Here is a 12,558-nt window from a genome sequence, read left to right on the forward strand (position 1 = left end):
AAATGGCCAGGTGGCATTCTTAATTTCCAGTTCAATGCAATCAGTATTGTGTCTCCAGGTGGGAGTGTTCCTCCCTTTGGGACTAAGATCTCCAGACCTGCAGAGCATAGGGTAGCAGGGACAGGAAGCAAAAATTTTTTGAGTGGGTACCACTCCTGTTTCCACCCCTGGTCCTAGACCCGTGAATCCTGGCTATTGGAGAAACAGAATCATATATTGGACGCTGGTTTATAGGATATACAGCCTCCTGGAGAACATTGCCCCAACCCTTCAAGGCTGGCGCCGTAATTGTATTTTCAGGAGGCTATTCCATCTTTCTATCAAGCCAGCTGCTTCAGGATGATGGGGAACATGGTAAGAACAGTGAATTCCATGAGCATAGGCCCATTGCTGCACTTCATTTGCTGTGAAGTGAGTCCCTTGATCTGAAGCAATACTGTGTGGGATACCATGACAGTGGATAAGGCATTCTGTAAGTCCATGAATGGTAGTTTTGGCAGAAGCATTGTGTGCAGGGAAGGCGAATCCATATCCAGAATAAGTATCTATTCCAGTAAGAACAAAACGCTGTCCTTTCCATGATGGAAGTGGTCCAATGTAATCAACCTGCCACCACATTGCTGGCTGATCACCCTGACGAATAGTTCCATATCGCGGGCTCAGTGTTGGTCTCTGCTGCTGGCAGATTGGGCACTCAGCCTTGGTAAGTGGGAGTCCATGTTGCTGAGCCCATGTATAACCTCCATCCCTGCCACCATAGCCACTTTGTTCATGAGCCCATTAAGCAATGACAGGAGTAGCTGGGGAAAAAGGACGGCTGGTTTCCACTGAATAGTGTCATCCTATCCACCTGATTGTTAAAGTCCTCCTCTGCTGAGGTCATCTTTTGGTGGGTATTCACATGAGACACAAATACCTTTACTCCTTTGGCCCATTCAGAGAGATCTATCCATATACCTCTTCCTCATACATCCTTATCACCAATCTTCCAATCATGCTCCTTCCAAGTCCCAGACCATCCAGCCAAGCCATTAGCCACAGCCCATGAATACGTATATAATTGCACATCTGGCCATTTCTTATTCCATGCAAAGTGAACAGTGATGTGCACGGCTCAAAGTTCTGCCCATTGGGAGGATTTCCCTTCACCACTGTCATTTAAGGAAGTCCCAGAAAGGGGCTGCAGTGCTGCTGCTGTCCACTTTCGAGTGGTGCCTGCATATCGTGCAGAACCATCTGTAAACCAGGCACAACTTTTCTCTTCCTCAGTGAACTGATCATAAGGAACTCCCCATGAGGCCATAGGTGCAGAGTGGGAGAGGGAAGGTAATGTGACTGGAGTGGAGACCAAAGGCATTTGGGCCACTTCCTCATGCAACTTACTTGTGCCTTCAGGTCCTGCTCAAGCCCAATCTTTGATATACCACTTCCATTTAATGACGGAGTGCTGCTGTGCATGTCCAACTTTATGACTCTGTGGGTCAGACAACACCCAGTTCATGATGGGAAGCTCAGGCCTCATGGTCACTTGGTGGCCCATGGTTAGGCGTTCAGTCTCTACTAAAGCCCAGTAACAAGCCAAAAGCTGATTGTCAAAAGGATGGCAGGGCTTTGCTCCAAAATCCCAAGAGTCTGTGTTGTGATTCACCAATAGGGACCTGCCAAAGGCTCCAAACAGCATCTCTATCTACTACGGACCCTTCAAGCACCATTGGATCAGCCGGATCATATGGCCCAAGTGGAAGAGCAGCCTGAATGGCAGCCTGAACCTGTTGCAGAGCCTTCTGTTGTTCTGGGCCCCACTCAAAACTAGCAGCTTTCCAAGTCATTTAATAGGCCACAGCAATACACCCAAATGAGGGATTTGTTGCCTCCAAAATCCAAAGAGGCCCACCAAACACTGTGCCTCCTTTTTATTTGTGGGGGAAGCCAGATACAATAACTTATCCTTCACTTTAGTAGGAATATCTTGACATGCCCCACACCACTGGACCCCTAGAAATTTCACTGAGGTGGAAGGTGCCTGAATTTTTGTTGGGTTAATTTCCCAACCTCTAGGACATATATGTTTCACCAATAAGTCTAGAGTCATTGATTCTTCTTCCTTACTAGGTCCAATCAGCATAATGTCATCAATATAATGGACTAGTGTGATGTCTTGTGGAAGGGAAAGGCGATCAAGATCCCTATGGACTGAATTATGACATAGTGCCGGGGAGTTGATATACCCCTGAGGAAGCACTGTGGAAGTATACTGTTGGCCTTGCCAGCTGAAAGCAAACTGCTTCTGATGGTCCTTTCAAATCGGTATTGAGAAAAAGGCATTGGCCAGATAATAGCTATATACCAAGTACCAGGAGATGTACTAATTTGCTCAAGCAATGAAACCACATCAGGAACAGCGCTGCAATTGGAGTCACCACCTGATTAAATTTACAATAATCTACTGTCATTCTCCAAGATCCATCTGTTTTTAGCACAAACTGAACAGGCGAATTAAATGGGGATGTGGTGGGAATCATGACCCCTGCTTCCTTCAAGTCCTTGACAGTGGCAGTAATCTCTGCAACCCCTCCAGGGATGTGGTATTGCTTTTGATTTACTATTTTTGTAGGTAGAGGAAGTTCTAATGGCTTCCACTTGGGTTTTCCTACCATAATGGCCCTCACTCCACATGTCAGGAACCCAATGTGAGAATTTTGCCAATTGCTCAGTATATCTATTCCAATTATGCATTCTGGAACTGGGGAAATCACTACAGGATGGGTTTGGGGACCCACTGGACCCACTGTGAGATGCACCTTAGCTAGACTCCATCAATAACTTGACCTCTATATGCCCCCACTCTGACTGGTGGGTCACAATGATGCTTCGGGTCTCCTGGAATTAGTGTCAATTCAGAACCAGTGTCCAGCAATCCCTGAAAAGTCTGATTATTTCATTTTCCCCAATGAACAGTCACTCTTGTAAAAGGCCTCAGATTCCTTTGGGGAAGGCTGGGAGAAAGACTGACATTATATATTTTTGGCAATGTAGTGGGGCTTCCTCAAAGGGACCCAGCCTCCCCTTCATTCAAGGGGTTTTGGGTCTGTAAACTGACTTGAGTCTGGGAATTGATTGAGAGGCTGTGACACTGTATTCTGGCAATTCAATCTAGGCTGCTGTTCACATGACCTAGAATTCTGTCTGCACAGATCAAGTAAATATTTAGTAGGTTTGCCATGCATTTCACTACTAGGAGCACCATGTGCAAATAGCCAATGCCATAATTCCACACCAGTCAGACTATTCTGATTACTGTTCTTACTCTGCTGTCCATTATGGTAACCATGCCCACCTTACCTTTGTCGATTAACTGTTACCACTTGGCCCCTACTACCATGGGGTCCAATCAGCCCCATTGTAGTTAAGTGTCTTAGTTCAGTTAGGGCAGTTCCCACTGTCAAATCTGGGTTTACATAAAATAGCAATCACAGCAGTCTTCAAGAATGCTGGAGCTCTCTTAACAAATTTATTCCTCATTGTACTGGTGAGAGGCATGTCTTCTGGACTCTCCATTTCTGGCTGTAGGGGTCTAATCTGATGAATCCATTCTAATAGGCCAACTTCCCTAAGCCTCTGGATACCTTCTTCCACATTATACCAAGGCAGGTCTGGTACTTCAACTTGACTTAAGGTAGGCCACTGCATAATCCATGCCTCAGTAAACCAACCAATAAACTATTAGATCCTTTCCTAACCTCTCCAGCTGAAATACTGAATGAAGAATCCATACTTAGTGGGCCTAAATCAATAAACTCAGACTGATCCAATGTTACACTCCTTGCACTTTTATCCCACATCCTCAGTAGCCATTCCCGTACATTTTCTCCAGGTTTCTGTCTGTATATGTTAGCAAAATCAAGTAGGTTTTTTCAGGGGTAGCGTACCACCTCCTCAGTCACACTTTGTATTTCCTCTTTTGGGCTTGCTTGGACTTAACTTTAGTTATAAGTCTAGCAGCAACAATGAGTGGTTGTGGCAGTTCCTGAGAACATTCAGCAATGTCTTCCATGGCCTCCACCTCAGGCAATGACCCAGCAGGAACAGCTGGGTTAATCCCATCAAACTGAGGTGGAGGGTGATGGTTTTACACTAATCCCTTCAGATGGGGGAATCAACAGAATTTACAGCCTCTGTATCCTGATCTTCCTGACTATCTGCCTATATGTCCCCATTACAGGTTTCAGGATCCCATTTTTTCCCAATCAATGCCCTCACTTTAACTTCAGACACCATTCTGGGTTGGTAATTTAATTGGCGTTGTAATTCAGCCACCCTTACAACAAGACTCTGGGTTTAGTTTTCAGCAATATCAGCTCTGTTACTAGAAGATATAAGGCTTTGTTTCAGAGCACAACTGGAAACACTGAGGTCTTTTATGCGGCCTTGAAGCTGTGACTCAGCAGCTCATCTTGCTATTTTACCACTTTGTCTAGTGTAAGCAGGACCAACCAACCCGCTTCCTTATACTCCTCATGCTGACAAAATTGCAGAAAAGTATCAAATATGCGATCACCCAGAGCCTCAGTTCTCACAAGTACCTGATGTATTGGTGATGCTATTTTGCATATTTGTGTTGCCACCTCACGCTACAGATTAGCAGGGCCCTCTTTACTAACAGAGGCAGGGTCACTAGTGTCTTTATAATTAATCAAATTGGAGAACCAATTTAGGAAACCCATCTTTATGATTTTGTCTCTCTAGAACCACTCTTGGTACCAAATGTGTTAGACTGGGTTCTCCAGAGAAACAAAACCATTAAAGCTTATATAGAAAGAGAAAGAGAAATTTATTTTAGGAAAACGGCTCACACACTTATAGAAGCTGGCAAGTCCAAAGTTCTTGGATCAAACATCAAGCTGGAGGCTTTTCCTGAATCCCGCAGCTGCAGGGGCTGAGGAGCTCAAGGTTGGCAGGCAGTATACTGACCGTCGACTCCAATGGATGATGAATCCAAGATCTCCAGGCCGAATGGTGGACTGTTCGCTCACAGACAGTTGTAGGCAGCACAGCAGAATCCCAATCCACAGAAAAGTGTCTCTTTTCCCAGGATGTCCATAAATATACTGGGAGCAGGCCACCCCGCTAGGGAAACTCCCTTTCCGTGGACTGGCTGCTAAGAACATATACATCTGATTCCATCATGGGAATAACCACATCACAACTGCTTAAACCACACAGAATTATGGTCCAACCAAATTGACACACACACTAACTATCACAGCTGGGGAAGGTAATTGTTTGAAACTTTACAGTTTGCAAAAGGTTTTCAACCGTCTTTTCTCAACCCTATGGTGTAAGTTTCAGAAAATCCACTTCATAGAAGAGACGGAAGCCAGGAGGACAGGCAGCAAGTAGGTGACAGAGCCTGGACCCACTCTTAGGTCTCCTGCTCCCCCTGAGAAGAGACTCGGGAGCACATGACTGAGTTCAAAGCCTGGCTCTGTGACCACAATAAAATCTCTCTGGAACGTTTTATCTTCTGTGAACTGGAATCACTGCTGTTGTTACCTATAAGATGTCACAAGTCCAGTGCAGAGCCCAGCATCCACAGGCATCATGGGGAGTCACTCTTTCATCACTTGGGTGTGGAAGGGACCTATACCTATCCTCCCGTCCTGCTAGCTCCCACCAAACTCAGGAAGTAGCAGACCACAGCCCTTCTCATCTGGCCTGGTTGGCCCCTGCCCCCTAGCCCAAAGCTCCCCACCTCCCTGCCCAGCCCTTCATTGCCCCTTGGGGGTTTGCAGTGGATAGTAAGCTGGCCTCTGAGGTATGAGCAGCTCTGGGAAAGGGAGAACTAAATATGGCCACTGCAGCATTTTATTTGTCATGCTCATTTCTGGCCTTAATAGGCTGCTGCCCACAGATCACATCCGCAGGCCTGCAGCTGTGGTCCACACTGACCTAAGGAGCTCTGGTGGCCTAGTGCCTAAGGCATTTGACTGCTAACCAGAAGGCTGGCAGTTCAAACCCACCAGCCACTCCTTGGAAGGAAGGTTGGGCAATCCACTTCCGTAGTGATACCACCTCGGAAACCCAAGGAGGGGTGGCTATGAGTTGGATCTGACTTGATGGCAGTGTGTTGCATTGCGTTACACTGATCTAACTGAGTTGGGGAAGGAGAGGTGTGAGTGGGATGTGATACTGCCCTAGTACCTCCACCCATTTCCCACACAGGTACATCTGTACATGTCTAGAATCCTCCTGCCCGAGAATAAGTCAGGGGGGCTATTGTGCTTTCTGGAGCCTGGGAAGCGAGGGCCCTGGGCTTGGTGTGGGAAGAGGCCAAGAAACCCCAAGTGGCATCAGCCAAATTGGAGCAGCTCAGTTGGTCCATGGTGCCAGGTAACAAAGGTAGTACAAGGCATTTCAACTGAGACACTTTATTAAGCACAACAGTGAGCCAGGCTCCACACCAGGACACAGAGATGAGTAAGACCCAGTCCCTGCCCTCGAAGGGCTTACAGTCTAAGAGGAGAGACCAATTGGCTTTGGGCTGATTACTATACTCTAGAATAAAGTAAACTAGGGACCATGTATCCTACAGCACCTAACCCAGCCAGGGGCTTCAGAATGTTTCAGCTGAGAGTTAGCCAGCTATAGAAAAAACAAAACAAACAGGTACCCTAGGTGATGGAGCAGCATGGGCAAAGGCACAGAAGTGGGAAACCAGTCTGGTGCGTGTAGAGGACCAAGGAGAGCATATTGTGGCAGGCAGGGACTGGCCAGGAGGTGGTGCCCAGGGAGTGCAGGGTGCTGAAGAGGTGTGACGGTAGGATGGTGGGCTGTTGCAGAAGCAGGCAGCCTCTGCGGGGCTATGGCATTAACCACAAGAGACTCTTCTCTGCACCGTTTGAAGGTGGCAGCCCTTGGTCTAACAAGATTCCCTGTGGTTCACTGAGGAGGTTTTGGCCATGATGGGGCACCTGCTCAGGGCAGGTTCAAGCCCAGGGAACCACTGTCCTCCCAGCTCTACACACCAGTGAGGGCCACCAAGAATGTGTTCCCTACCCCGCTTGCAAGACACTTAATCTGAGTGTTGCTGTCTTGTGCCATCATGGATACGATTCTGTAGGTGGTGCAAGAAGGGGAGAAGCCTTGGGAAAGGCAGGAAGAATACATGGGCAGCTGCTCTTCTGCTTCCAACAGGATGCTCTCCCAAGAAGGGACCACCCAGTGAGGGCTCAGCCCAGATTCAGAGTGCACACGTGTGTGTGTATTGTGAGGGGGCTGGGGAAGAACTGGGATGCCTGACCTGGGGTTCCTGCCTTGGAGTGCCCCGCTAGGGGGAAGGCAGGAGGTAGCGGGTGAGCAGGTAGAGGAGGCCAGCGATGCCAGCCAGGCCTGTGAGGATGCCGAGCCTCAGTGGGAGGTACTCCAGGGAACATTCCAGCTCAGCGTGCAGGAGGATCACCTGGTGTTTGGTGATGCTCCACTCACCCGAGTTGTCCAAAACATGGTGGGCCATGCGGGCTTTGTCCTTCAGGGGCAGCTGGGCCGAGATGCGGGCCTCGGCATCCTCGTGGCTCAGGTTGTTCCGCTGCATGAGCCGCTTCAGCTGCGTGTCCCGGTCGCTATGAAGAGGATAAAAGGGCTGCTCCAGCATTGCAGGCCCAGCCTCCATTCTCCAGCAAGTCACTGGGCTGAGGCTGCCCTGTCAGGCCCAACCTGGAACGGGGTCTGGAGGGTGGACCTGTCTTGGAGTCTCCCCCCGACCCCAGGATGCTCAGAAATCCAACCCCAGAGAGGGACTTGGAACCTCACTGGCTATCCCTGCCTCATCCCATTCCTTGCAAGGACCCTGGTGGCTCTGTGGGCCACCCAGGCCCCTCAGTATCTGCAAGGTGGGGAAGGTTTGCAGCAGGTGTTTTCTGCCATCAGGGATCTTCCTGCTTTGCCACTCGGCCTGAGTTTCCCCAGCTATAAGATGGCAGGATTTGATCCCCTGGAATCAGCCACAGCCTGGGTCTCTGGATGGGTGACCTTTACCGAAAAGCCTGTGTCTACAAGCTAAACATTTCCTGCAGCTCCCCCAGGGCTGGGCCTGCTGCTTCAAGAATAGCTTCTTGAGCCACCACCAAGACCCCTCTCCTTATGCCCTCTCCACAGCTAGAGCAAACAGAGTGGCCAAGATGCTGAGTTAGCTGCCACTGATGAACAGAAGGGGCAAGCCCCATGGTGCTTCAAAGAGCAAGGACCTGGGAATGAGAATTGGAACCCTTAGTCCAGGGACAGGATAAGCTGAATGCCCCCAGGTCTCCCAACTCCAAAGGGAATTCCAAGAAGACCTTTTTCATCCGCCCTGATATTACCATCTGCTAGGATCTAGCTCCTCCTTCAGAGAACTCCCTCACCTGCCTTTGGCTGCCTGGGACTGTCCAGGTTGGCTGGCTGCGGTCAGCTCTCAGGAATGGGGTCCTCTCCACTACCCCTCTGGCTTCCCAAGGGCCTCAATGGGAACAAGGGGGTGGCAGTGGGGAGGGCTGCAGCACTGTTTCCTGCCATCTGGGCCTCTGCTTTGCCACCAGACCTGTTTCTTCTGTTATAAGATGGGAGGATTTGATCACTGTAGTCTGGTTCCCTCTTAGGGACCCTGGGGAGCAGACTAAGCATAGCCAGACACATGGGGCAACCCATCCCTCCAGGGCAATGAACTGCAAGAGGCTACTGCTGTCCTTTGGCATGGAGGGGGGCAGTGTACTATTGAGGTCACGGGGCCAATTCCAGTCTGGCTGAGAACGAGGAACTATCCAACCTTAGGGGACCACAAATATGGCGGGGAAAATCTGGGTGAACATGTACAGATGGCTCAGGGCCCTGTGGGTACACCCCCTTCTCAGGGTGCAGCTGAGCTGCAAGGGCCTCTAGGCCAGGGCCCAGAAATAGTCCAGTTATGGTTCACTTAAGGCCTACTATTTGTGGTAATGAGATTTTCCCCACCATCTATCCTACTATTGGCAACCTCCCAAAGTGAGAATAATCACATTCTAGTATAATCACACTTTGGTAAATGCCTGATATTATTTCAGATGCACCAGGGACAGCTCGCCATTAAAAACTGGAGGGGATCCTTACTTTGGTAGAGGGTAGATCCCTTTAGTGAAAAGTAAACAATCATTCCCTCACAGCTCTCTGGCATCTCTTGAGAGCCATGCACCCATGTGTACTCAAAAGGGGATAGGCTTAGTGCCCATGATTCTGGCAAAGGTGTCCCTGGCTGGGGTGTGTGGGGCTGGCGCAGAGCTCTTGGAAAGCAGGCAAAAGCTGCAAAGCACCACTCATCCGCCAGCAAGGAAAAAAAAAAAAAAAAAAAAAAACACCTCCCTGCCGTCAAGCTGGATCCATTACAGCGTTCCCTCCTTGGATTTCTGAGGCAGTATCGCTATGGAAGTACATTGCCCAGTCTTCCTTCCAAGGAGTGGCTGGTGAGTTTGAACCGCCAGCCTTCTCCTTAGCAGTCAAATGCCTTAGGCACTGTGCCATCAGAGCTCCTAGTCCAGAAACTGCGCTCTCTCTGCTTGTACCAAACAGCAACTGCAAAGGAAAATGCAGGAAGAGAGGGTGGTGCTGGCAGGTGTGAGGTCATCCTATGACTGCAAACGCACTGCATGTTCTTAAGTCTCATTGTGGGCTGTTCTGTTTCCTTACCTACGCTACAAGAGCATTTTTTTTTTTTTTTTTTTAATCCTCAGGTACAAGGTTTCAATTGTGTTATTAAGATTCCAGGGCACAAAGGATTCCAGATCTTCATGGGGCCCATCCGGCCTCAGTTGATTATCTTTTACAAATAGGGAACAAAGAACCCAAAAGGCTGTGGGTTTATGTAGGGACACATAAGTCAATGAGGGGAGCTGAGGAGGATGCCTGAGCCCCTACACCAGGCTCATGGGATTCACACTGGGCTTTAAGCATAGGCCATGGTGGGAGCTGGGGGGAAGGTAGTGCTCAGGGCACCGAGACAGCACTCCAGGCCCCACCTGGGGTACACTAGGAACTTCCCACGCATTAGCCTCTTGAGAACCACCCTGTGCCCAAAATACTCGCAGAGCCAGGTGCCCACCTATGTGTCTGCTGCACTTGCGGGTGGCATCCAGGAAGTTTCTGGGAGGCAGACTCTGCAGCCTCATCTACTCTCTCAGCCTGCTGCGACTGTGACTCACTCTCTCAGCTTGCTCCTCCTCTTTGCCAAACCTGGATTCTGGTTTGCTTCCCGTCTTGGAGGATTCTGAGAACAAAGCTCCTTCCTTAGATGGACTCTGACACTTCCCTCCATACAATGTTTTGTTCATAGGTGTTGCCAGTGGGTGACTCTGGACAAATTCCTTAACTCTTCCCTTTTCTCTTCTATAATTCAGAAGTATCAACCCCTCCCTGACCACCTCCTGTTGAAAGGTAAAGTGAGTGAAGCAATAAATAGAGGGAAAAGGATTCAGTGAACATCATTAACAACATGGTAGCTCAGGAGGGCCAGTTATCTAGGCTGAACTTCCACTAATGACCAGAAGGGGGAGTTCTTCCCAAGCACTGACAGAAGTGGGGCAGTTACCAGTGCAAACAAAAATGCCCGCTTCCCACACCTACCCCCAGGTATATCTGGGTCAGACAAAGAGGTTGGTTTCCATAGGCTCTGGGCATGGCTGTCAATCCCCCTGTGCCTCCTGGGGGACAGGCTACACCAGGAGTGCACCTTCCCAGCCTCGGCTGGCCTAGGGGCCAGCCTGGGCCAGGCCATGCCACGTACTCACCAGTACACCACCACCGTGTGTTTCATGTACTTGAGCAGCTTCTTGGTCTCAAAGAGCAGGGGGATGTCCAGAATCACATAGCGGTATCCTGGGGGGAGGCCAGGAAACCCACAAGGTCAGTTCTGCAAGCACACATTGAAGATGACTGTGTGCCAGGTGTGGGAACAGAAAGAAGTCACCAGCCCCTAGGATGGAGGGCTCTCACAGTGGAGCAGCCCTGCTGGGGACAGGCCCAATGTGAATGCTAGCCAGTAACAATGCTGGTCAGACCAGAGTGCTGCACACAGATCACGGTTTTGAGCTGGATGCTTGGGAAAGACTTATAGGAAGCATGGACGTCTGCTACTTAACAATGATGGGGGGGGGTGTCCCAGAGTAGGAGACAGCCAAGCACAGGTGGGGCAGGAGACAGTCACAGTCAAGCACAGCGCGGATGGAGCGGATGGAGTGAGGCCTCTGCTGCTCTGGCTGAAGTGCAGCCTCCAGCAGTGTGAGCCAAAGTTGATACAGTGGTCAGGGTTGGCACGAAGGGGTTAGCTGGCCTCAATCCAGAGCTCAGGGAGCCGTGATCTCCAAGCAGGGAAATGACACGGCAGAGTTGCAGGAGCCCGGAGAGCATTTCCAGGAGTAATGACCCTTTTTGCCCTACTTCATCTTTTCTTTGTTCAAAAAACCCAAAAGGTTAGGTTTCCCCTCAAGAGCCCCATCTGAGCCTGGCCCCCTGCCAGAGAAGAGTCTGGTGTGGCCATCTTAACCGACTCCGAGAGGGAGAGAAAGAGGGAGAGGGAGGGGGAAGAGAAAATGAGGGAGGGTGAGAGGAGTGGGAAGGGCACCAGGTCCTCCCAGGGCAGAACAAAACAACAAAACAACTTACTGCCACTGAATCGATTCCTTCTCACAACGGCCCCCTTTGGGTTTCCGAGGCGGTAAATCGCTACAGAAGCAGACTGCCCAGTCTTCCTTCCATGGAGTGGCTGGTTTTTGAACCGCCAACCTTCTGGTTAGCAGTCAAATGCCTTAGGCACTACGCTATCAGAGCTCTTTCAGGGCAGAGCAGCAGCCCCAAAAGGAAAGAGGCTGCTTCTTGGTATCAGAGGCTGACCTCCAGCCAGGACTGTGGGGACCGGGTCTGGTAGTGGTGGGGCTGATGATGGCCAACACCACAGAACTAAGTCCAATGAGGCAAAAGGCACTGGTGGACTTCCTACTCACAAGCTAAGGCTAGTCAAAGGCAGTACCCTCACCCACTGCATGTGGGTGTGTTCCCTGGGCTGCCCACCCAGAAACACTGGTCTACACTTTCCCAGTGACCTGTGTACGTATGACTGAGCTCACAGGGACCCAGGAAGCTGTGAGGGTAAGGAACAGGGACTGCTTCTACCCAGAGATGGCTGGCCTGGATGGGGCAGAGACTGCACCCCTGGTGGAATGATGTCAGGCTCCACACACTTTCAACCACAGAACCACATATACACATACCGACGACGTGGGTGTCATGGGGAATATGGGGCTCAAGGTGATCCAGGGAACTGAGAAGGTGACCCCAGCTGCTGGGTGTCCTGAGCCCTTGCTGCCTGGGAAGCCCAAGAGAACCCCTCAGTTGTGAGGTGGTCACCAGGTGCTCCCAGAGCAAAGAAAAAAAAAAAAATCCAAACTGACTGCCATGGGTTGATGGGAAGGATTACGTGGGCACAAATAGGTAAACCAGTGAGCACCTCCCTGCACAGGCCCTCGCTAAGCACCCCACAGACGTGTCAGCACCTCCCTG

The 12,558-nt window shown here is 50.1% G+C and overlaps 1 protein-coding gene across 1 annotated transcript in view; it reads right to left on the reverse strand.

Moving 5' to 3' along the window:
- Positions 1-7,327: 7,327 nt before the first annotated feature.
- Positions 7,328-12,558, reverse strand: part of DCAKD (dephospho-CoA kinase domain containing) — a 9,014-nt gene continuing 3,783 nt past the window's right edge. The window contains exons 3-4 of the mRNA XM_007955252.2: positions 10,791-10,878; positions 7,328-7,619 (exon numbers count right to left, since the gene is read on the reverse strand). Of these exons, the coding sequence (XP_007953443.1) occupies positions 7,328-7,619; positions 10,791-10,878 (380 nt within the window). The remainder of the gene's footprint in view (positions 7,620-10,790; positions 10,879-12,558) is intronic.

The sequence above is a fragment of the Orycteropus afer genome, unplaced genomic scaffold (genome assembly GCF_000298275.1).
Source record: "Orycteropus afer afer isolate SDZICR_OR568_19922 unplaced genomic scaffold, OryAfe1.0 scaffold00495, whole genome shotgun sequence".
Classification (NCBI taxonomy): domain Eukaryota; kingdom Metazoa; phylum Chordata; class Mammalia; order Tubulidentata; family Orycteropodidae; genus Orycteropus; species Orycteropus afer.